We start from the raw sequence: 26,170 nt of genomic DNA on the forward strand, positions 1-26,170 counted from the left end.
GATACTAGATGATGCCCGCGACTTCTTCCAAGTGGATTTAGGTTTTTAAAAGTCCCGTGGGAACTCTTTGATTTTCCGGGATAAAAATTAGTCTATGTCTATGTCTTCCCCGCGATGCAAGCTATCTGTACCAAATTTCGTCAAAATCGGCTGAACTGATGGGCCATAAAGGGCTAGCAGACAGACAGACAGACTTTCGCATTTATAATATTAGTATGGATTAGGATTGATGACTATGCAAACGTATTCCTAATCCCTTTTTCCGTTCCTATAAGTCGATTTTAGGTAGGTACACCAACTGAAGTTTGTATTAAAGTGAGATTTGTTACAGGATGACGATCATGTCTTTGACTATTATTGTCGACGTCAGTTTAGTCGTCTAATTGCGTCATTCTTGTGGGTGGATGAGCGAACGAAGGCCTATGTATACAAAATATACTCGTAGCTTGGAAAAGCGACATTCGTTCAAGTGTATTTATTTTGCAGATAGCAGAGAAAGCGTAGGTGGATGGCAAAAAGTTTGGAACACTACCTACCTAACAAGAGAGGGACAAAGAGGTACTGGGTAGGCAATCACTGCGAGTAGGTACTACCGACGTTATACGTATGTGCCTACAGGATGCCTGTCAAAACATCATGATCCCAGTATAGGTTGTCAAGGAGGTCAAATGTTATACTTTAGGGTGATAAAAGACCATTTTTGAGTAAATGATCGTTTTGTTTGACAGAAAAAAACACAGATTTTGTTTCTTTAAAAATTAATTATAAAAGTCTAACTTTTTTCAATTATCAGTAGCGGACATTTCCATTAATTATTATGAACAGTATAATTAAAATATTTTTAAAGACTTAGAATAGAACTCCGGAACTCTACCAGTTCCATAATCAACATTTTGTTACGACAGACCGACAGACAAGCGGACAGCAAGATGATCCTTCCATTACTATCGAAACCCTGACACGCATAAAATATATGCTAATTCCTAATATGCCAACAGTACGCAAGTGACGTCCCTGCTGGTGGTGTGCCTACAACTACAACCGTAATAACATGTAAATTTCGCTCCACTTGCAAATTGCACCAGCATTGCGATCATACCTACCGTTACACTGATAAGAACTGATAACTGACGGAGCAGCACTCTGGCAGTGAGCTGATCGTTTTTTTAACTCACTTGTCTATCTAATCTACTCTACATCGTCAGTTAACAGTAATATTATAAGTTAAAAACCAGTCAAGTGCGAGTCGGGCTCGCACACGAAGGGTTCTGTAGTACAAATAGCACTTAATTTTTTTTTAATTTTTATGGCAGCCATTTTGAAATTTTATTTATTTATTGTTATAGCGGCAATAGAAATACATATTCTGTGAAAGTTTTAACTCTACCTATTACGGTTCATGAAATACAGCCCGTCGACAGACAGACGGACGGGCGGACGGACGGATGGACAGCGGAGGCTTAGGAATAGGGTCCCATTGGCAATTGGCACCCTTCGGGAATGGAACTCTAAAAATGATTGATTTTCTTAGGTATGGGGTAATATGTGGAAATACTGAACCGATTTTAAAAAGCGTTTTCACAGATGCTTAGAAGACTTTTGGGTTGATCGTGCTATATGTTTTTATAATTTTATAATTTTGTCAAAAGAAGGCTGAGTAATAAATAACCATTTCCAGCGTGAAAAAACAACTGAGCAGAGGGCAGTCGTCCTTTAGAAAAAAAGCTGTCTTAACCGTGATGATAGATACAAGACAATGCTGTACATATAGAAGAATAGTAAAACCTAAATAGGTCAGGACTTAATATTTACAAAAAAGTTGGCAGTTTCGATAAAGCCTCGATACTAAAATATTTCTCAAAAAGCGGTGGTAAGAAAATGGGTAAGCCATACCCAAACCTATGAAAAATATATGAATTATGATTGAATAATGATTGAATTTCATTTTCATTAATTGAAATGAAATTCAATCATAATTGAGTACCTACAGACTACAGAGTATCGTATCTCAAAATCAAACATGACAAACTTTCCATTACCTATTTACCTAAAGATATTAAAATTAGAACTAAGCAATTAATATTCATTTTTGACCTTTTAGACAACAGACATCCTACAAAAAGCTGGGCTGGGAACTATGCTATAAAATATTATACTAAGGTATTGATAGATGTCATGTCTTTCGTCTAGCGTCTAGTCTAGTAGTCTGGCATCTTGCCGAAATCGATGAAACGGGTCAACTTTAATGTAACATAAGTCATAAGCATAACATAGTACCTACTTGTCCAATAGTCTAAAAAAATATTTCCAAAAAACAAGTTAAAAACTGATTCACACACTATAATTACAAAACTCTGTAAAAGTTATCTTTTGGAGGTATCTACCGGTTACCTGTATAGGTACCTAGGTTGATTTAAATTAGTTCAAGATCAAAATTTTCAAGGTCACATTGTGACAACCACTTCGCAAACGTATCTTGCATGTGATTGAATTAGGCGCCTATACCTTATTCTTAGTTGAACTGTTAAAACTTTAAAAGAATTAATACATTTTTATAGTATGCACCTTGCTTAGGTAGGTTAATAATTTACGCAAAAAATGTAGCCTGAGTGTAGGTATTAAGTAGGTACCTACCCATTGTTTTAACATTTTGATCCTATTGTAAAATAAACATACCTATACTTATTTACCTACGCGAACAAATTTAAGTAACAATGGATATGATTTAAAATAAGTTACGTCATTAACGTTATAGGTACAAGAAACGTGAGTGACGTACTTACCTATATTACCATGGTATTTACATGTATCAGTTTTATGTCAAGAAACCGAGAGCTTACCTTTAGTTTACGTCGAGGGTGACGAGTCGCACTATTTTCTACATTATCCTTCCGCCGCACGCAAATGTGTAATTTCGAGTATTAAATTATTAGAGTGCTAGATGCCGCGTAGCGTAGTGCTCATCGCGGGAGCGCACTACGGAGGTCGGAGGCGAGTAGAGACAATGTGCCATGCGCCAACCGCCCACGTTCGATAAAGCCGCCCGCCCGTCGTCGCCCGCCGCGCGCCTCTCGCGCCCTTCACACTATCAGTAGGCTTAGTACAAGATTTTGCTACGTCAATAAAATTCGAGAGTTGAAATACTTCATCGTTAAGTTAAAATAAAATGGACCTACCTTGTTTTAATGATCAAGTTTGCCCATAATATATCTACAGCCAGCGCTCTGAGTGAATCTCGTACTAAGCACACAGTTGCCTATCTTTGAGACCTTCATTTTAAAGCAGCCTCTACTCAATCAGAAAAGACGGTTGTGTTAGCTTAGTGTAACCCATGTTCATAAGAAAATGATATTATTCATCAATCATATTTTTTCTGCCCTACACGAAAAGTTTTAAAACCGAACAGCCATATTTTTGTATTTTTTTTTAATTGTTGACTAGCTTATCCCCGCGACTTCGTCCGTGTGGACTACACAAATTTCAACCCCTATTTTACCCCCTTAGGGGTTTAATTTTCAAAAATCCTTTCTTAGAGGACGTCTATGTCATAATAGCTATCTGTCTGCAGACTGCATGCCCAGCCCGATCCGTCCAGTAGTTTGAACTGTGCGTTGATAGTTGATACCTAGATCAGTCAGTGAGTCAGCTTTTCCTTATTCCTTATTATTCTTGTTATACGAGTATATATGGAAGATTAATTAAATTGACATTGATTTTTGGTTGGAAGAAGAATATGGACGGATGTATTTTCATGAAATGTACTGGAAAGATCTATCTGAATCTTGGATATGAATTTTACCTGTACTATATTAGAATAAAGCATTTTTTGTAACTTTTGGACGTATGTATATTACATAGTTACTCGCAAACTTTAGGTTGCCTACAATAAATACCTAATACGATACGTCTCAAGGAAAACGGTTAGGTAGGAATTAGATGAAACAGTTTTCTGTAAATAAATAAATAATATGTTAAGACTAAAGATGAGCGTTACCGCTACTTTAAAATAATTTTCATTTGGTCTTAAATTATTACGTTCCTTGTGATTTCATAGGTGATTTTTCTCGGATGATTTTTTAATTAACGCACTTAAAATAATTTGCAATCGATTGCTTGCTAATTTGCTACATTAATTTAACTAGAAGTCTTTACCTAAGATGCGAGTGTTCTCGCTCACGCCACATTTAGTTTGAATCTATGATCGTGTACGCACGAAAAAATAATAAAGCGGGATCAAATGTATTAATTTTCAAACTTTGTGACATTTCACTTCGTGATTTTTCACAGGCTACTTTGTAAGGTAGCAAGTGTTACATAATACATATTATGAAAACGCTTTTCACGTGATTTTTCACATGCTACGTGTGAAATGGTCCATCCCTAGTTAAGACGCTGTATCCACTTCGCTTGACCTCAATTCCAAACACGCAACGTACCTACGAATACTATACGAGGCCTTGGGCTCATCCCTTAGGAGTTAGTATTAGTGAGCACTCATAAAACACGAAGGTATACCTAATACAAAAACGGCTTAGAAGAACTTGTTGAGTGGAAAAATAATAGAGTTATTTAATTCAATAAATTATTTATTTATATAATAAATAGTAATTAAATTCGTAACCGTTCGTAGAATTTATTTCCCAGAATCTTCTTTAAGAGACACGGTTCTGTTGAAGACCATCTGGAAATAAACAAAAAGTTGTATACAAGGCAAGTTCCTTAGGACCACAAAGAGGGAACATAAATAAAAAAATCTGACAAGTGCGAGTCGGACTCGCACACGATTGATTTCGTACCATCGTCGTAAAAGAATTAACACATTTTTTTTTATTTGACGGCCCTCCATTTTCTTATTTTTTAAGTTACAAAAAACAAAAAAAATATTTGTACTGTACTCAATGAGCTCCAAAAAAATAATACCCCACAAACTACGATAAGAAGAAAAAAATCACCTCTTTTTCATGTATCTCCCGTCTGAAAAATAATTGAATTTTTAATTCAATATTTGGTTTTGGGTCAACATTCTACACCAAATACAAAAATTTCAGGTTTGTAACTCATTTAGACAATGAGTTACAGACCCGTGACACGCGGACAGACAGACGGAAAGACAGACAGACAGCAGAGTTACATTAATAGGGCTCCGTTTTTATCCTTTGGAACCCTAAAAATGGACAGTCAGTGGGGACTGCCGAAGAAAGTGAAACCTGGAATAAAAACCATTAAAAACTGAACCTTAAAGTGACGCAGTACGCTCGACCGAAATTGCCGGCGCACCTGTTTGCTTTTCACCTAACATTGTATGAGAAAGGTAATAAAAAATGCAGCAAGCAAGGAAGGATATAATGACATTCTCTATTTTATAATAATTGTTTTTTTAATAAGGTGCTATGTAAATTTAACTATTTTGTATTTATTTATCAATGCGATGTATCGACATATTTTAAAATTTATTTTATGTAACGCAGTGGGTGTACATATTACCCTTCCACCCACTGGTGGCAGAAGCCGGTGGGTGCACGGGTAGCTAGCTCCTCATAAAAGGTCAGAACTCCTGTAACGCTTAACGCATACGTCCACAGTGCAGCCGAGACGCAGCATCCTTTTGGCATGCAACTCTCTATAACACAGCTATATTTACTTTAGCAAAGAAACTGTCCTTTGAATCTTCTGTGTTTTGTTTTCATTAAAGCAATTTCAACTGTATTTTTCAATGTAAAAAGCTAGTTTAATTGTTATCGAGAAATAATGCTGCACCACTCCACCGAAAATAATGGTGCAACGCACGCCTATGAAGTGCGGAAGCATGGTTTATCTGAATCATAACAGCAACCATTTCCTTTATCATTTTAATTTGAACAATGAGAGTTGCTCCGAAATGCAACCGAAATTTGGATTGGTTTTTACATAATTGATATAAATACAACTAATTATTTATACATTATCGATAGCTACATTCATCAAACTTTTTCTTCGGGCTCCATATAAACATATTTTTTGAACCATATTTTTTGACGACCTCCCTGGCGCAGTGGTGAGCGCTGTGGTCTTAATAGTGGGAGGTCCCGGGTTCGAATCCTGGCAGGGGTTTAGAATTTTATAATTTCTAAATTTCTGGTCTGGTCTGGTGGGAGGCTTCGGCCGTGGCTAGTTACCACCCTACCGGCAAAGCCGTGCCGCCAAGCGATTTAGCGTTCCGGTACGATGCCGTGTAGAAACCAAAGGGGTATGGGTTTAATAAAAACTGCCATACCCCTTCCAGGTTAGCCCGCTATCATCTTAGACTGCATCATCACTTACCACCAGGTGAGATTGCAGTCAAGGGCTAACTTGTATCTGAATTAAAAAAAAAAAAAAAAAAAACAGTATTGCTCCAAAACGCAACCGAATTTCTGATTATTTTTTACACAGTTTGTATGTGTAAAGATAGTACTTACTATCTATACCATCAGCAGCCATATTCCTCATCATTTATTTTAACAATATGTTTGAACAGACATAGCTCCAAAACGCAACCAAATCTTAGATCAACCTTTACGGGATTTATGTAAACATAACTAGAGCTTACTTATTACACCATCAACAGCCATATCTATTCAACTCTTTTTTTAAGCTCCATATAAGCAGATTTTGTGAATCAGCACTGTTCCACAACGCAACCAATTTTTTGGTAAGTTTTTACATAGTTTGCATGTGTAAATGCTAGCACTTACTTTCTACATGAGCAACAGCCATTATTCTCGTCGTTTTTATTTTTGCATGTACTTTGGAAGGGCATAGCTCGAAAATTTAACCGAATCGTGATCAGTCCTTATACGGTTTGCATAAGCACAACTAATACTTACTTTCTATACCATCACCAGCCATATCCATATCATGTAATTTTTGGTAACGATAACATGTCTTTCAGGCGCCAATGCCATAAATACTTATGTCAACCACTCAGGGCCGGCAGCAACATTTTCTTTGATTCCAGTACAAGTTAGATCTTGACTGCGAGCTCACCTGGTGATAAGTGATGATGCAGTCTAAGACGGGAGAGGACTAACTTGGAAGGAAGCCTGTATCGGTTTCTAAATGATAATATGGATATGGCTGGTACGGGTGGTTTAGTACTTTTCTACACGTATAAAGAAGTTTCACTTCAAAAATCTTCGTCGTATGTAGTATTCATGGAAGTAGTTTCCTTCAGGAAGGCCCACATTCTACAATAAAAACGGTCAAGTGTGAGTCGGACTCGCACACGAAGGGTTCCGTACCATCACACAAGAAATAACACTTTAATTGGCAGCCATTTAGACTTTTTGTTTTGTTTTTTAGCGTTTGTTGATTTAGCGGCAATAGAAATACACATTCTGTGAAATTTTTAACTCTCTAGCTATTACGGTTTATAAGATACAGCCCGGTGACACACGAACGGACGGACGGACAGACAACAAAGGCTTAGTAATAGAGTCCCGTCGGCACCCTTCGGGTCCAGAACCCTCAAAAAACAATAATGATACATACCTTAGTTGGGCTCGAATCTGGATCGACTGAGAAGTAACCGATCCTTTCGAACTGGAACTTGTCGAATACTCCAGCGCCTTTGATGGAGGCGTCAGCGTAGGCTGCCGCGGTCTGCAGCGTGTCTTCACGACAGTCCGACAAGAACCCGCCCGGCACCTCTGTTGGGTCTTCTGGGTTCTTGTGTTTAAAACTACGAAAATGTGTATTATGTCTATACTTTATCCACGGAGAAAAGTTAATATAGGACTCTCTCTCTCTCTTGTGTAATACCATACAAATGACAAAGACAAAAAGTCAGTGGGCGTTAACCATTTTGAGAGACCAACCATATACAAACGAGCCTATGTACTAACTTGTTTCTGTACTGAGTAGTACGAAAAACATAGGCTCGTTGGTGACAGGCTGGTCACTCAAAATGGTTTTGTTCTACAAAACCCGCATCAAAATATATTTCTAGCTAAGACGGCACAATATGGAAGATACGATATTTCTTTCTTAGTTTGGATGCGTTATACACAGTTTAAACGGTGCGAACGGTTGTACTCAGTATATGCGCCACAAGTTTGAGAGAGGCAGAGCTCTACGGGTTCAAAAACATTTAATTTCCTTCGTGTGTAGCTAAAACACAAGTAAAATTGAAAAGAGAGCTATAATATAGCTATTATAGCTCTCCTTTGAATTAGCTATAGTTAGCTGCACTTTAGCTGTTTTCCCAGGTACATCCTTGTTGTTTAGTATGTCTATTTGTGAAAACCTTTAGCTTTTAAGTTATCTAATTCTAAGTCTGTGTAGTAGAAAAAGCTTTTGGTTTTTTCCAATAAAATAACAAAATTAAATTAAAACAAAGTTCAGGACTGAATTTTTTATGAAATTTTTAAGACAGCCTTGGGATTAAATGTATAAAGAAAATTAACTTACAGAGGCTCATACAGGCGAACTTGTACAGTGACAGGTTGTGACACCCAATGTATGAACGCTTTCGGTTTCTCAGACGTTTCTGTAGACTCCACGGTACATTCCAGCTCATTCACTTTGCCTGTTCTGTCTTTGATTACTTTCGTTACCTACAAAAAAGTCATGTGAAGTAGACATACAAACAAACAATTCAATATCCTAAAAACGAAATGAACTAAAACTGGTCAAGACGGACGGACAGACAGACAAACTAGACGAAAGTACAAGGCTTTCTCACAAACAAAATGCCAAATACAATAATTTAAGTTTCAGGTTAAATTAAGTTATTGAAAATGTTTCAGTATTCGATGGGAAAGGACATTTAAGTGCTAATACAGACAGGTGTTTGGACTGCAAAATGACTATGAAATTGCAGTTATCAGGCAGTTTTATTGCAGTTGACACAACTGCATTGCAACTGCAATTTTCGGCAATGTTGGTTGGTACCTTCAAAAGAAAGTGAATAAGCGCCTTCTAGACAGGCGCGCCCAACCTTAGGCTGCATCATCACCTACTGTTTGGTGTGATTGCAGTCATGCGCAAGCCTATAAAAAAGCGGCCAAGTGCGAGTCGGAATCGCGCATGAAGGGTTCCGTACCATTATCTATAAAAACAAACAAAAAAATCACGTCTTTATTCTGTTTTTTAGTATTTGTTGTTATAGCAGCAACAGAAATATATCATCTGTGAAAATTTCAACTGTCTATCACGGTTCATGAGATACAGCCTGGTGACAGACGGACAGACAGACGGACGGACAGCGGAGTCTTAGTCATATGGTCTTGTTTTACCCTAAAAAAGGCTTGCAGTGCAAATGTAATCCGTTTAGACCCCACAGCCCGATTTCACAACTTGTTAGCGTGACTATTTCGAAACTCAGGGGTTTTCGGGATTTTATCCTCACTCGCAATAAATTCTTCACGAACATGCGCGCACATTACATGACAAGACCGAGACTATTGGTAGATTTGATTTGAATGAGAAGAAAAAAGTTGTTCATATAGTCAGTCGGGCATTTCTGCTCCTATGGTATGAAATACGGTATAAGAAATATCTTCCCTGATCTGTTATTTAATTGTGATAGAGGATATATTATGCTATATATTATAGAGCCGTATAGATTAATACATCACGAATAGGTTGCCTAGCCAAATCAAGTGCGGATGGTGTTAAATAATTAAAAAGAAAATGTTTTCGTTCATGATTAGTTGTTTATGAAAGTCGAGCATCAGCTGAAAGAATATACCCCATTACCTTTAAAAGATATCCAGCATGTCGTAACCCGACCGACTGAGACGCTGTTAGACGTCGATACCCTTTCTCAGGTTGTTCTTTAAAGTCCGTGTCTTCGATATAAAGTACTTTATCAAAAATCACGGCATGCGAACCTTTTTCTGGCTCATTAGGGAAGTCAGGCACTTGAACTGATATCGATTTATCGCTTGGGAAATTCGTAACGGTTATTTTCAGGGGCTCAAGGACAACCATGACTCTGAAAAATTGCAAAAATATTATTATGAAAAGATAATTTTGAAATAAAAATTACAGAAATCATGTTTTTAGGTATAAATAAAAATCAAAATGCAAATAAAAATTTCAAATACAGTAACTAAGGTAACTCTTTATTTTATGAATTAACGCGTTCTGCTGGGTTATTCGCTAACTCAGTGTCACATAGCCACCAAGCTTTTTTTTCTTTTTTTTAATTCGTAGAAACCCTTCAATGGATTACAAATAAATGTCAAATGAGCTTGGTGACTATCATTCAGTGTTAGACACTGAGTTAGCGACTCAGTAGGCTGCTGAGACTAGGTGATGGTGTAGAGGGCATTGGCACCTAAAATTGCCTATCGCAGTGTCGACTTTCGTGAAGAGAACTGAGTGTATAATTTACCTGGGCGCGGTGATGTTGAGAACGTTGCGCACGGCCGCGTCCAGCATGGACGGATCGACGGCCCCCACGGCGCCGGTGACGCCGAGCGCCGCGCAGAACGCGTTAATGGCCGCCGCCGGCACGCCGCGCCGCCGCAGCGCCGTCAGCGTGAATAGACGAGGGTCATCCCAATCTAACCAACATCACTTGGGTTTAATCATCATTGACAGACATCGAGCAAATACAGTGCCGGCCTACGACTGAGAAAGATATAGTTTCATATGACCTTAGCTCGTGCAGTCAGTACCTATGGTGTCTGCTGAATAACGCCAGGGCAGTCGCAAATCAAGATGTATGATGCACATGGCTGCATTCTGTGTTGATGTTGATTGTCTCAATGTTGATGGAAGAAGCAGAAGAGGTCTATTTTTTTCACCTAACATGTACCCCATAGTTAATCAAGTTCTGCTTATTATTCTAGGCCAAATTGACAAGTAACAAAATATTTACATGTAGCGACTGCCATCAGCGAGTAGCGACCTCTTCAAATCATGTCAACTTTTTCTGGACTCCTCAAATATTATTATATTGTTTTACTAGCCCACCCCGCCTTCGCAAGAATGGGTGCTATCAGAGAATAAAAGTACCCAAACCAATAACATACCTTTGACTATACCTTCTTCAATAAGTTTTCCAATCTTTCTCTTGGATACAACTGTGTAGTTAACATTTAATCTTCCATACTCCCATTGAACCGGACAGTAAATGTCTAATGCATTGCAAAGCCAGTAGTATGACGATCTGAAAAATGTAAGCAATATAATTTGCAGATGCAAAATCTTATCAACCCCCACAGATCTCGGAAGGGGTTGTGTCTTATGAATTACCTTCTTGACTGAAACTCTTTAGTACACAGAGAGTGTGTGATATGTTCGATGCTGTCACACAGACAGTGAGTGTAGTCATAAGTTGGGTAAATGCACCATTTGTTGCCAGTCCGGTGATGGGCCTTGAACTTTATCCTGTATGCCACTGGGTCCTGTTTACCCTCTTCTAAAGTAATTTTCATTCTAAGTGTGGCATCGCCCTCATCAATTTTGCCATTTTTCATATCCTAAAAATTAGGAAAGTGTATTATGGTTTTTAACTAAATAATAAGCATGGTAAATTTTAATTTTTAAATCATGATGTAAACAATTTAAGAACTTTATCAAACATTACTTATTAAAATTACGAAAGTGTGTTTGTTTGTCCTTCAATCACGTTGCAACGTAGCAACGAATCCACGTGATTCTTTGCATGGATATCGATAAATATTTGGTGAATGAGCTTGGCTACTTTTTATCTTAGAAAATCAAATAGTTCTCATAGGATTTTGAAAACCTAAGTCGATGCGACGAAGTCGCGGAGTCAGCTAGTCTTATAACATAAAGCTCTTAGACAGAAATGGTCGGGATTACTTAAATTATTATAACTAATTAATATTAATACCTCAAATAATTGAAGACTTTCCTCAACAGGCCTATTTCTCCAGGGCGAGGGTGGAGGATTAAAACCCTTGATTTCTTCTGACTTCTGGTGGCACACATATGCAAGGTCTTTATTGATTAACTTTACCGCCCACTCATATAGTTTATCAAAATAATCAGAAGAGTGTGTAATTTTATATGGCTTGTAACCTAAAACCATAACTTGTTTAATTTACAAAAATTACACATTACAAATAGTAAACTAAACCAAAAATTAAAGAAGTATAATATACTTATTTAAAACTGCAACAATGCTTATATGATATGTGAAAAAGAATAGTACATTGTATGTAATATTATGTATAATCCATACTAATATTATAAATGCGAATGTATGTCTGTTTGTCTGCTAGCTTTTCACGGCCCAAGAGTTTAACTAATGAAATTTGGTACAGAGTTAGCTTACATCTCGGGGAAGGGAAGGACATAGGCTACTTTTTATCCCAGAAAATTAAAGAGTTCCCACAGGATTTTTAAAAACCTAATCTCGCAGACGAAGCTGCGAGTAATTAATGATAATATGAAATGATATTTTTTCCAAACCAAAAAAACGAGTTAAAAAATAGCCTATATTACATCTACCCATCCAGCAAACTATAGATACACCTATTTGTGTCAAATTTTACTTACTATATACTTAGTTCAGCAGTTATGTAGAAAAGGCAGATACACAAATAGACAGATATACATGATTCAGGCTAGTCGCAATTTAGATGAGTTTTTGTACGAATTTGACTCGTGCGAACACGACGTATGAATACGCACGAACAATCCCGCGAGGTGATTACGTATCTCGCGACAAGCTTGCGAGGCGACAGGCGTAAATCTCGCGATCATTGCTGTCAAACGTCACACGTAACAGCGGCTAGAGAGAGACCGCAATAGCCACAAAGCAAAATAAGAAGAAGAGAGACAGCAAATGACTGTCGCATTGCTACTGCTGCCGCGTTGCTGTCGCTACTGCAACGTTTTACGTAATCACTCCGCCGATCTTCCAAGTACTATGGGAGTGTGTACTCTGGGTGCGAGTTACACCCAGTCTATGCGATCCTAGTATTTTTAAGATCGGGATCGTTTATGGGTGTCCGCACGAATCTAATTCGTACGAAAACGCAACCAAAATGCAACTAGCCTTAAGGGTGTGTGTGCACTCATCCGTATTCGGTTCGTATCCGTGATTCTTAGAAGTGGCCGTCATACAAATACAATACGTACTCATTTGATTCGTATTTTTACGATGAGTGCACAAACGCCCTAAGCATGGAATAAACATTTCTATTTTTGTCATTTTTTAAAGTTGTCATGCCAGCTAGTATAATGAAAAACTAACCTAACCACTCCACCATGTCTTTGATACCAACAAAAAACTTTTCTTCTTCTTTCTCAGGATTTGTATCGTCATATCTCAGGAAACAAATACCATCATGAGCTGCAGCATACCCAAAATTAATATTAATAGCTTTTGCATGGCCTATATGAAGAATTCCATTTGGCTCTGGGGGAAATCTTGTCCTTACTTTGCCAGATGTAATCTTAAGATGATCTTCTATCAATTTCTTAGTGTTTGGAGTTACAATATAACCATCTGTCTTATAGTTTTCTCCAGGAGTATGAAAAGATAATTTTTTCATTAATTCTGGCACAGAAGTTGCACCTTCGACATCACCAGTGGCAGCAGATACTCGAGATTCTTTATAGCCTAAAACAAAAATGTTTACTAACCAACTGCCTTCATAATGTTAGTGTGATTTTCATGGCAGCCATTTTGAAACTTTTATTGTTTGCTGTTATAGTGGCAATAGAAATATATATTCTATGAAAATTTCAACTCCCTACTTATTACAATTCATGAGATACAACCACTGACAGATAGGCAGGCAGATAGATGGATGGTAGACAGTGGAGGAGGTTCAGTAATAAGGGGTTCTAGTTAAAAAGTTGAGTACATTTTTAGGGTTCTGTACTTCAAAAGGAAAAAGGAACCTTTACAGAATCACTTTGTTGTCTGTCTGTCTGTCCGTCTGTATGTCGTGTTCATTAAGAAAACCGATAGGGTACTTCCCGTTGACCTAGAATCATGTTTGCTAGGTAGGTAGGTCTTATAGCACAAGTAAAGGAATAAATCTGAAAACCATGAATTTGTGGTTACATCACAAAAAAAAAAATGTGTTCATGAACAAATAATTAGTATGTATTTTCAATTTTCAAAGTAAGATAACCAATTTTCAAAATAAGATAACTATATCAAGTGGGGTATCATATTATGAAAGGGCTTTACCTCTACATTTTAAAATAGGTTTTTATTTATGACTCGCACTTGGCCAGTTTTTTTGCATAGTAATTTCCAATAACATTAATATCTACAGACCTTGGGTTTCTTCTTTAACTTTTTTATTCTCATTGTCACTTTTTGGTTTCTTTTCAGGCTTAGGTGCTGGTGCCAGATCAGCTTCCGTTTTTGGTCCTAATAAATCTAAAATCTGAAATGAAAAGGCTGACAATAATTTGATTTAGAGAGCCCACCCGAGGTGATCAGCAGGTGCAATAATATTCTTTTGTGTTTAGGTAGGTAAAATTCAATCAAAACAGATTTTTTTAGTATACCCTAGGTATTGTTAAATCTGTAGACCTTAGGCGACTGTGTTAGCTGATATATATTATGCACATTGCGTGGCTGTATTGTGTGGCAATGTGTTATTTCGTTTCTATCTTTATTTCTACACCTATAGTGACTTTAGGATACAGCGACAGAATTGTAGTGGTTCCTTCATCAGCGTCAAAACTGAAATCTACTGTATATTGTTACTTCTGGATGAAAAAGCTTTCTAATGGTGAAGGAATTATTAAAATCAATTCAGTAGTTTCAGAACTTATTAATTACAGGCAAACAAATCAATCAGTAAGTATACATACCTGGACAGCAACTTCATTTTGAATAGCTTTCCCATCAGCCCATTTTAATTCAGCTCTAACTGCTTGCATAATTATTCCTGAATTAAAGCGATACCTTTTCTCTATCAACTCCTGTTTATATTTTGCCATTTGTTTTTCAACTGCTTTCTCAACTTGTTCAGGAGAAACAGACACACCAACTCCACAATATTGCTCAAATTCGCTAATGTTTAAATTTTCTTCATTAATATGACTTAAAAGATATTCCAATGCAGCATCTACTCTTAGGGTAGAATCTATCTTTCCATTGGCAACATATTTACATACCAATGGCAGTCTAATTTCAATTTGAGGTTTTATTTTGGTAGCCAGATGGTAAAGCAGTGAGCCAGCACCGGTTGGTATATTCTCAATATCTACCTAAAATATACGATAAAATACGCATACCAAAAAAATATAAATAAAAACACAAGTAACAGTATGACAAGGAATTTTCTATAAGAATAATCTGCAAAAATATGAAATTTAAATCTAACCTCACTTATTGCAGCAAGAAGAAATTTAGTTACTTTAGCGTTTTTTAAGGTTTCTTTTGCTTTTGTTTCACTTAGGCCTAAAAGCTTTAGCTTTTTTATAGTTTCTTCTGGAATCATGATAAGTTTCACGATACACCTTAGTAAATTTTAAAAAATGTTCTCCACTCAGGAACTATGAATTTTTGTCGTGATATGTTAAAAGTACTCTGTGGTCGTGATCGTGATTTTCACAGACCAATAACATTTGTATATTACCACAGAGTACATTATATATACTGGAAATTACGATTTATGTCTTACGAGAATATCAAACTTAAACTCGGAGTAATTATATATCTTAAACTTATCAAAGAGAGAATCAAAGAATAAAGGTTTGACAAATTCATATTATTATACTCTTTGGACAAATTTGACAAGATTGATGAGATTAAGATAAGATCAAAGAATTTCTAAGTACTACCTACATGATTAAGATCATATAGGTAACGGATAAATAGAATTCTATAACACAGGTCCACAACCGCAGAACAATAGGTAATACCTCACATTTCACAGCAAAAATTATACTTTAACTCTGTCACAAAAAGTCATTTTTATACTCTTTGGTATAGCGCGAACATTTAAATGCCTCACGCGCCATTTTAATAATTTTTGTGTCAACTGTCATATTTCATGAAAAAAGTAGGTACGAAAGTCCTTATTTTATTTTAAACATTAAAGGTACTTCTGACATGACAGTTGACCCATAGAGTTAAAATGGCGCCAAAAAAGTCATTTTAATGGACTGTAATAATATGAACTAGGTATGTATTAGAGGTGTCAAAAAATAATGTACCTAATAAATTTATTAAATATATAAATGTATTCAAGATATTCGTTTTTAGATTAAAACAAAATTGAATACAATATATAATAAGTAGTGAAAATTTGAGAAAATCCTTCCTAAAAAATAACTCAGGCGTTCGATCTTTGATACGCCGCGCGCGGCGCGACCGAGCGACGATATTAGAATAAAATATATTAGGTAGGTACAGCTGAATACAAATATCGTCGCGATTCGACGGTGAATAATTATTACATCGAATTTTCGTATTGGCCTGTTACATGTTGACTGTGATGATACGAGTATGCGGCTAGTATTTTTATCATTTTGTTTGTTTCGTAATAAATTTTGAATGCAGTTTTATTTATTTGTGAACTTGAGTGTCGATAAATATTTAATGCGAATAATTGTAATGTACATTAAGCAAAATAATGTAGATTAGGTACATTTTTGTGTTGTGATAGATTTGTGTCGCGCGTTAATAATACCTATTATAGTAGATTTGTTCTTTTTGGAAATACTTGCGTCATTTTATAAATCGTATGAGAAAATGTTTTTCAAAGTGTAGGTATTATCATACATTTAAGTATTATAGGTAATAGGTTAGGTACGTGAAGTGGTATTGTTCTTTTTAGAAATCATCATCATCATTTTATAATTCGTATGATAATAAATATGTAGAAATGTATGATAATAAACATAGTAGTTACCTACTAAAAAGATTTTTTTATAGGTAACTAGGTAAACTTACCTACCTATTGTATTGTAGGTATCTACTTGACATTGCTTTATCGTTCTACTTGTTTTTATTTTTACATACATCGGTAGGTACTAGGTACTGTATTCCGCGACAGGTTGAGATGGCAATCGGGGTATGAGGCGGGGGTGACACCCCGCACACCCGCACGTCACCCTCGCTCGCCCGCACTGGGTTAGCACAGGGGCCGTGCGGGTGTGCGGGGCATTCCCTCCCCGATTGCCATTTCGACCTGTCGCGAAGGTATGGATTGGGTACCTATTAAGAGTAAAATTTAAAATTTAAATCAATCGAGTTAAATACAAGCTATACCCTAGTTCTCGACCTTATTGACGGTTATGAGAAAGTTGTTTTTTGTCATATTCTTGTTCAGTAGGTATCATTCATAGATTGTTAAAATGTTGTTCCCTATGTCAATAAGGTCGGAAATCGCTTGCACCCATTTATATGCTTGCGCCTCATGGTGAAATCGGTGCAAGCAAATCTCGACCTTATTGACGGTTATGAGAAAGTTGTTTTTTGTCATATTCTTGCTCAGTATAATTCATAGATTGCTAAAATGCTGTTTTCTGACGTATGTCAATAAGGTCGAAAATCGATTGCACCCATTTTTCTGCTTGCGCCTCACGGTTCAAGCAATTTTTTTTTTGTAACAAAATAATGTAACGTTAATAATTATTAAATATTTGTCTGTAACACGTGATAATATTGTGATACACACATGAACCTGTATTTGACACCTCTAGTATGTATTATCAAAATGTGAAAATTCTTATTTTTTATAAATTCCGCTAATCTTTATTTACTAACTAGGTAGGTATATTAAAACTGTAACAGGTCCAATTTTGTACATTGAAGATATTTTGAACATTTTTTTCGAGGGCACTCTATAATCGATACCTACTAAGCCCAAGATTGTATTTTTTCATTTTTGTCTGTTTGTCTGTATTATGGCCACGCAATACGCCGAAACCAATAAAACTTGGTTTGATTTGATTTCATACTATGAGGAAGGACATAGGATAGGTACTTTTTATCCCGAAATTGAAATTCAGCATTCAGCAGCGATAGGAGAGGGGAAAGTTAAAATGTATATTGAGTTGTAATAATTCATCAACGCGTAGTCCGATTTCATTAATTCTTTTTTGTTAGAAAGAGGTTTTTGTTAAAGATTGTCCCGTCAATATTTCAAGCTTTGATTTTCAAGGTCATCGGTTATGTAGTTCAGAAATTACAGACACCACAATCTTCAGTATCAGGTCCAAATTACTTTGTATTTGCACCTTATAATCTTTAGTAATTACTAATTGAATTCTGATAATTATAAATAAAAGTTTTTGTGTTCTTGTGTTTTTATTTTTTACCCATTGAATTTCAAAGAAAAAAATTAGAAAGAATTCCAGCAGTGCTGCTTCTTTGGTTATTGGCACTTAATTTAATATTTAATTAGGTACTAATGACATTAATTAATGTGACAATATTATAGGTAGACCAGAATCTCATCAAAATTGAAATGGGTAGGTAGCTGCGAGTGAGACATATTTTTTTAAAGAATATCATCCAAACTCAAAGTTACTCATGACTAATATTCCCCTTTCCCCTCCAACTAAGCCTAAAGCTTGTGCTAGGAGTACCTAGGTAAGTACTAGGCAATACTGCAACGGGTGGGGTTAGATTAGAACCACCGCCACGGACCTTTCAATTCGAAACTCCGAATTCAGTCCGATCATTAACCATTGAGCTTTTGAGGCCCTGTAATATTGTTTCGTAATATGCAATTGATGCCGTTACTCTTAATCCGATAGTAACAAGGCAACTAGACGCGACTAACCCAGTGGAAAATTTATGATTTCCTAAGGTTAAAAGCCACGCCACGTGTATAGATTAATTTTATCACAATTAGTAACATTTGTTTGTTTACGTTTTGACTTGTAATATAATAAGTAGGTACCTAACTAGAGTCTTCTTGACCCTTCTCGTTATTAGAATATTGCATGGTCTGTAGTCTACCCTTTTTTTTTTTTTTTTTTTTTTTTTTTTTTCCGTGGGGAAATCCTCATGGATGCCACCGCACCCGGGGAGGTGCGGAGGTTATGTCGGACTCTTACCGACTAAAACCCCACGATGTTCCACGCATCGCCTGGTGGCTGGGCTACGGGGCCAAACACGTTCGCGCAACCCAGCCAGCGGCGCCTGCTGAGGACCCACCTCAGGGGACCAATGAAGTCCCTAAACACCGTCTGAGGCGCACCAGGAACACAAAGGTGCGCCTTCCGACTCGAGGACTGGTTTCTTTACGGACGATAGACTCCCCGTGTCTATTGCCCAAGAGTCCTTCTCAAGGGGGTAGGCGGCGGTCGTGGGCGACTCGCCTACGCCCGACCCTCCTACGACGGATGGCATGAGAGTTGAAATCATCTTCTCTCATGCGCTCCGCCAGCTCCTTCTGCGACATTACCTGCTCGCAGAAGAGCTCTACTGCTTTCCAAGACCCATCGCTGCCCGCCATGGCTTTGACCACGGCTGGCAGGGAGAGGTCTTGCCCCACTGCCGCCACGAGCGTCTCTCGCGACTCAGCCCATGCTGGGCACTCTGCCAGAGTGTGTTGCGCCGTATCCACGGCACTGCCACACTCATGGCACTCCTCAGTAGGCTCTCTACCTGCGATCTTGCACAGGTACCTTCCGAAGCAGCCATGCCCCGAAAGAACCTGCACAAGATGGAAGGTGAGTACGTCTGTAGTCTACCCTAGTCCTACTAGTAGTAGTAGTGTAGTAGATTTCTTATTCCGATGTAAGCAATAGTAAGCAAGAATGTGCTGTATTCACTTATTTTTAACCGACTTGATTAACCGACTTCAAAAAAAGGAGGAGGTTCTCAATTCGTCGGAATCTTTTTTTTTTATTTTTTTTTATTTTTTATGTATGTTCCCCGATTACTCGAAGACGCCTGGACCGATTTTGAAAATTCTTTTTTTGTTTGAAAGGGTATACTTCAAAGTTGGTCCCATTTAAATTTGGTGAAGATCTGATGAACATCTTCGAAGATAGATACTGGAACTCCTCAACAGATAAGAGTAAATTGCTCGCGATCAGTGTAATAGCTTAGTAAACAGTAGATTTTTAACCAGTCATAGCATAATTCCATGGGACCACTAAAAATTGTGAAATAAAAAAAATTTACAAAAAAAATAAAAACCGACTTCGATACACAAACACTAAAAATTGAAAAATAATTTAATTTATTACCGAATATATAATGTATACAAGAGTTAATATAGTTCCATAATAATATTTTTTGGGGTCGGTGCCAATGAGGTGCCATTGTGGAGTCTCATAAAAATATGAAGTCTAGACGATTCGCGCAGCTAAAGCTAATTGGCACCGGCACCAAAAAGTATTATTATGGAACTATATTAACTCTTGTATCAATACTTATAATAAAACTGTAGCAGGTCAAATTCTATACATTGAAGATATTTTGAAATTTTTTTTTCGAGGGCACTCCATAATCGATACTGAACCCAAAACTGTAATTTTTTTCATTTTTGTCTGTCTGTCTGTCTGTCTATCTGTCTGTCTGTCTGTCTGTCGTCTGTCTGTCTGTCTGTCTGTCTGTCTGTCTGTCTGTCTGTCTGTCTGTCTGTCTGTCTGTCTGTCTGTCTGTCTGTCTGTCTGTCTGTCTGTCTGTCTGTATCACGGCCGCGCATCACGCTGAAACTACTGAATGGATTCCAATGAAACTTGGTACGATTTGAGGTCATACTATGAGGAAGAATATAGGATACTTTTTATCCCGAAATTCAGCATGGTTCCCGTAGGAGAGGGGATGAAAGTTAAAATACTATGAGGAAGAATATAGGATACTTTTTATCCCGAAATTCAGCATGGTTCCCGTAGGAGAGGGGATGAAAGTTAAAATGTATACTGAGTAACTGTAATTCATTAACGCGTAGTTCGATTTCATTCATTCTTTTTTTGTTAGAAAGGGGTTTTTTTAAATTGTTCCGTAAATATTTCAAGGTCATCAGTTTTTAACCGACTGTCAAAAAGGAGGTGGTTCTTTTTTCTACATCGATTTTTTCGAGGTTTCTGGACCGATTTGCAAATATTTTTTTTAAATCAACAAAAAAAGTTTTCGTGGTAATCACATAAAAAATTCTGGATTCAGCTCCTTAATCCTGATGGTGCAGGGTTACTGCCCGCCTGAGTTATCAAGATTCAGGAAGTGTGCATAGTGAATTCATATTGTAGGTACCAAGCAACGACTTTATTCTCAGACTTCAAGTCTCAACTCCTCAACCCTGATGATGTAGGGTACAGCACTCCTAAACTATAATGTTTCAGGAACTGCGGATAATGCAAAATTATTGCGACTGTTAGGCGGAACGAAGTTCGCCGGGTCAGCTAGTACATAATATATTCGGTAATAAATTAAATTATTTTTCAATTTTTAGTGTTTGTGTATCGAAGTCGGTTTTTATTTTTTTTGTAATCATACCAGAAGTTGCCCGCGACTTCGTCCGCGTGAATTTTGATTTTTAAAAATCCCATGGCAACTCTTTGTTTTTTCGGAATAAATAGTTGCCTAAGTTCCGGTACCTTTTTACCATTTTCATATAGGGCACTCTTGGATTTTACGGGATAAAAAGTAGCCTATGTCCATCCCCGGGATGAAAGCTAACTCGATACCAAATTTCATCAAGCAGTGAAAAGCTAGCAGACACACACTTCGCATTTACCTATAATTAGTAGGTATAAGATGGATTTTGTCCTATTGGCAAATTGGCTGGAAAATATTCGAGACAATGTTGACAATGTGCAGTGTTCGAATCTCCGTGACGACGACGAATTCTGAATGCCTAGATACCTACTCGTAATATCTAGTTAGAAATGAACGGAAAACTAAGTTTGTTTTTAGGGTTCCGTATCTGAAGGGTGCCAACGGGACCCTATTACTTAGTCTCCACTGTTCATCTTTACTTGAGCTATGCGTGCCACGACGGACGACGGACGGGCACGTTCGCACGCGTGGAGTGCATGCTCTGCGCTATCGCTAACCACGTTTTGCGTGACGACAATGCCACGCGTTGCCACGGTTCCCTGTAGCCAGTTGCAGTGGCGCAAAGTTCATTTGATTCTTCAAAACAATGGGATCATTATAAAATATATACTTACACAAGTGATACCTATAGTAGGCGACAGGTCGAGATGGCAATTGAGAAGAGGACGCCCTGCACACCCGCACAGCCTCCGCGCTAACCAGTGCGGAATAGCACGAGTGACGTGCGGGCGTGCGTGGCGTCCGGTCCCCCCGCCTCATATTCCGATTGCCATCTCGACCTGTCGCGTACTATACTAGGTATCTATCTACCTATTTGTATTGTCACCCACTCCCGTTCTCGCTCTCTGCTGCCCGCTCTCTGCTCTCATTCTCGCATAAACGTTTAAAGTTAAGGAAAGAGTTTGAGCGTTTGAGCACTCATCCGTGAAATCACGGATTTCGTAAAAGTAACACCGTCGCGTTCAAGCAACATTGTTGCAAATTGTGTGACTGAGCACACGTAATACATAAGTAATTAGATAAGGTATGTAGAGATACCTAATATATAAGTAATGGCAAGAAATGTAGGTAGATAGTAGATAGGTACTAAAGCACCGACTCAAAAAATATTATTATAGAACTACAATAACTCTTGTACATACATAATATATAGGGTAATAAATTAAATTATTCTAGTGTTTGTTGTTATTGCAAAGTCGGTTTTTTTTCACAATTTTTAGTGGCCCCATTGTACCTAGCCTACTGTTTACAAAGCTATTACACTGATCGCGAGCAATTTACTCTTATCCATTGAGGAGTTCCGTTTTGTTCCGTTACCAAATTAAAATGGAACCACTTCTGAAGTAAAGTATGTTCTACAAAAAAAAAACATCAAAATCGGTTCATAATTTGACGGAATAATCGCGTAACAACCATACAAAAAAACATACAGTCGAATTGAGAACCTCCTCCTTTTTTTGAAGTCGCTTAAAAATCTGTTTCTACCAGCGACTCTTTGCTGAGAATAGATACGGTATTAAATAAGTATTCAATCAAAAATACTAACAAACAAGCATACAAACAAACAAAATTGTCGTTTTTTTATTTTTATTCAGATACAAGTTAGCCCTTGACTGCAATCTCACCTGGTGGTAAGTGATGATGCAGTCTAAGATGGAAGCGGGCTAACCTGGAAGGGATATTGCAGTTTGAATTAAACTCATACCTACCCCTTTGGTTTTTACGCGGCATCGGCGGCGCGGTAGGTACATACCGAAACGCTAAATCGCAAGATCGCTAAGTTGCACTGTCCACTGATGTTTATTTGGTTTAAAAGCCACGTGATGGCCGTGTGACAAGAGGATTAGCGAGAGCACACCAAACAGGGGACAGGCAGAACCAGGTCGCCTCGTCTCACCCACCGTCGTCGCCGTCTATGGTCTATTTATAACCCATTTGGTTGCGCTTCGTCCTACATCCCTAGACTGCAATTGCATCTCGCTGTTGACAATTTATGCATGTGCGTACTGGTATTATTACTCAATGGTGGCTCAACGATTCAAACATGCTCTACCTAATCAGGTTTGAGGAGTTGGAGTACCTATAATCATGAAGTCGTTGCTTGATACCTAAAATATCGATTCGTCATCAAAAATTCCCGAATCTCCACCGCTTAGGAGTTCAGTACCTAGCAGGCGCGCAGCATCAGGATTGAGGAGTTGCAATCCGAAGTTCAATGGTGTAGTCTATGCTTGACACCAAAAATAATATTGCATCATCCGCACTTCTCGAATCACTATAGTTTAGGAGTGCTGTACCCTACATCATCAGGGTTGAGGAGTTGGGACTTGGAGTCCAAGCATAAAGTCGTTGCTTGGTACCTACAACATTAATTCACTATGAACACTTCCTGAATCTTGATAACTTAGGTAGGCAGTAATTCTGCAGCATCAGGATTGAGGAGTTGGATCCAGAATTTTTTATGGGATCACCACGGAAACATCATATCTGTTGATCAAAAAAAAATTGGAAATCGGTCCAGAAACCTCGATAAAACGATGTACCTACATACATGAAAAAAAACGGGCCGAGTTAAGAACCACCTCCTTTTTGGAAGTCTGTTAAAAAAAGCAAGCATGCAGGCGCGTGGCGAAAATCGGAACTAACGTTGCCGTCAAGTGTCCACTTTATTCTTGTTTGATATTCTAAGCCTTTGTTCTTCAACAGCGCCCCCCTGTCAATGTCATTCAAGTGCCAAGAGAGCCTTGTTGCACTGTACCAAGCGTACAAACATTTTTTTTAAATACAATAATTGTTTGAGCTTTGTCTTGGAGTTTTATAACATTTTAGGATCATAAGCTAGGTACTGTGACGGTCGGACGGATAAGTTGCACAGCAGGGTTCCGTACCCGAAAGGTGCCAACAGGAACCTATTACTAAGACTCCGCTGTCTGTCCGTCCGTCCGTCTGTCTGTCAGCGGGCTGTATCTCGTGAACCGGAACAGGTAGGTAGAGATATGAAATTTTCACTTCTATTGTCGCTATAACAACAATAAATAATAAAAAATTCAAAATGGTTGCCATAAAAAAAGTTTTATTTCTAGTAAGTAGGTACGATGGTACGGAATCCTTTGTTAGCGAGTACGACTCGCACTTGACCAATTTTTTTACCATTTTGGTTGGTATGGAATCCTAGAAAAGTACTGCTCCGAATAACGCGTAACGTTTAGGTCTTTTGTATCTAAAGGAGCGGGTGGATGAGGAAGGCTGAGGACCGTGTTTGGTGGCGCGCTCTTGGAAAGGCCTATGTCCAGCAGTGGACGCAAACAGGCTGATGGATTGGATTGGATTGGATCTTAAGGTACCTAGATATTAGGATAGATCTCATTGGTTTCGATTATCTTAACGGTTTTAAACCTTTGCCACTTTGCTCATATTACGTACCTACTTACTACTTATATTTATCCACTGAATCATTTATGTAGATACGATATCTAAGTGCTGAGCCATTTAATAGTGCAAGTTATCCAATCTATGTTGAATATTATGAAATGAAACGCTTTTGTGACCTTTAGGGTAAAACAGGCTAGATATAATGGGAGTCACCCTGTCACCTAGCAAGAATTTAAAATGCTTAGTGCAGAAAAAATACGAGAAATTTCACCGCAATTAATAGCCTCATCTGACAGAAGGACTGGCTCATTTTTTGCGCAACGGATCAGCCTGGCTGTCCAGCGCGGAAATGCAGCATACATTCTTAGCAGTGCACCATTCCACGCGGACATGATTTGTATAGTAATTAGATAAGGCTAGCTTGAAGTTTAATACTGTAATATTTTTGAAAAGAAATTCAAATAAAAGCTTATGTATTTGAAAATAAAGTACCTAACTGCCTTAGTATTCCCTGATTTGTAACCAAAACTTATTCAGTTAAGTACCTATATGTAGAGGTACCTAATACCCCCCCCGGCCGTGCCCCCCCCCCCCCCCCCCCCCCCTCATATTCGTCTCTAGAATGCAAGCTCTCTGTATCAATGTTCGTTAAAATCGCTTAAGTGGATGGCCCGTGCAAAAATAATGAAACATGGAAATTGGAAAAGTAAAAAACACGTGAAAAGAATTTTCGAATTGCCTGGAGAGCGCCAACATAGCATCTCGCACCGGGCGCGCAGCGTCGCGCCCCGAAATAACTAACCCTAAGATAGGTAGGTACTTAGTTAGGTATGTGTCAGGTCATAGGGCAATTACTAAAAGCTATTTCTATCACTAAGTTGCAGTTAAATGAGGCGTTGATATTTAGATGTTATTAACAGAACAAAACAAATGCCGATAACTGGCCTTGTCGTGTTCTAGATTACGAACATCAATCAAAGACCGTTTTAGATCAATTTTCTGTAAATAAAACTGTTGCTGCCCTAATTTATTATAAGGATACAAGAATAGTATTAAGGTATCTAAATAGATATAAGTACTTCAGAGTTTGAATTTCTTTCAGCATAAAAAATATTTTCAAAAACCGACTTCCAATCCAATCCAAAAAAAAACATTTTCACTTCTCATGTGCTTCTCATGCTCGTAAAATCTTCTTTATGCTGGCTGTAAGCGAACTAAAACTGCTTTTCATGCACTTGTGCTTGATTGAGGAGTTAGGACCTAAAATCCAATGATGAGGTTAATGCTTGGTACCTAACTATAGTATGCTACAGGTCAAGATGGCAATCGGGAAGGGAACGCCCCGCCTCATACTCCGATTGC

At 37.8% G+C, this 26,170-nt stretch overlaps 4 protein-coding genes across 16 annotated transcripts in view; 1 reads left to right on the forward strand and 3 right to left on the reverse strand.

The window, feature by feature from the left end:
• Rab3-GEF (Rab3 GDP-GTP exchange factor) overlaps positions 1–3,014 on the reverse strand; it is a 43,783-nt gene extending 40,769 nt beyond the window's left edge. For 7 of the 10 annotated variants that reach the window (XM_069498985.1, XM_069498984.1, XM_069498983.1 and 4 more), the window contains exon 1: positions 2,841–3,012. The gene's annotated coding sequence lies outside the window, so the exon portion shown is untranslated. Of the gene's footprint in view, positions 1–2,840 lie in introns of all 10 variants that reach the window. The other 3 variants (XM_069498990.1, XM_069498989.1, XM_069498987.1) reach the window with 2 other exon arrangements.
• A 1,551-nt stretch (positions 3,015–4,565) lies between these two features.
• On the reverse strand, positions 4,566–15,483 carry GlnRS (Glutaminyl-tRNA synthetase). Its single transcript, XM_034969401.2, has 12 exons — positions 15,294–15,483; positions 14,779–15,177; positions 14,234–14,345; positions 13,196–13,564; positions 11,828–12,015; positions 11,224–11,450; positions 11,001–11,137; positions 10,358–10,529; positions 9,718–9,955; positions 8,428–8,573; positions 7,510–7,699; positions 4,566–4,681 (listed from the first exon to the last, which is right to left on the reverse strand). Exons 1-12 carry the CDS (start codon positions 15,408–15,410, stop codon positions 4,634–4,636), a joined length of 2,343 nt encoding a protein of 780 aa, XP_034825292.1. The 5' UTR covers positions 15,411–15,483; the 3' UTR covers positions 4,566–4,633.
• A 3,728-nt stretch (positions 15,484–19,211) lies between these two features.
• LOC138402484 (uncharacterized) lies at positions 19,212–22,305 on the reverse strand. The gene is made up of 2 exons (XM_069499184.1): positions 22,267–22,305; positions 19,212–19,583 (listed from the first exon to the last, which is right to left on the reverse strand). The coding sequence occupies exons 1-2, from the start codon at positions 22,303–22,305 to the stop codon at positions 19,212–19,214; spliced, it is 411 nt and encodes a 136-aa protein (XP_069355285.1).
• A 2,363-nt stretch (positions 22,306–24,668) lies between these two features.
• Positions 24,669–26,170, forward strand: part of Ilp3 (Insulin-like peptide 3) — a 30,346-nt gene continuing 28,844 nt past the window's right edge. For 3 of the 4 annotated variants that reach the window (XM_034969785.2, XM_069499338.1, XM_069499339.1), the window contains exon 1: positions 24,669–24,776. The gene's annotated coding sequence lies outside the window, so the exon portion shown is untranslated. The remainder of the gene's footprint in view (positions 24,777–26,170) is intronic. The other variant, XM_069499340.1, reaches the window with a different exon arrangement.

This window comes from Maniola hyperantus, chromosome 6, assembly GCF_902806685.2.
Source record: "Maniola hyperantus chromosome 6, iAphHyp1.2, whole genome shotgun sequence".
Lineage (NCBI taxonomy): Eukaryota > Metazoa > Arthropoda > Insecta > Lepidoptera > Nymphalidae > Maniola > Maniola hyperantus.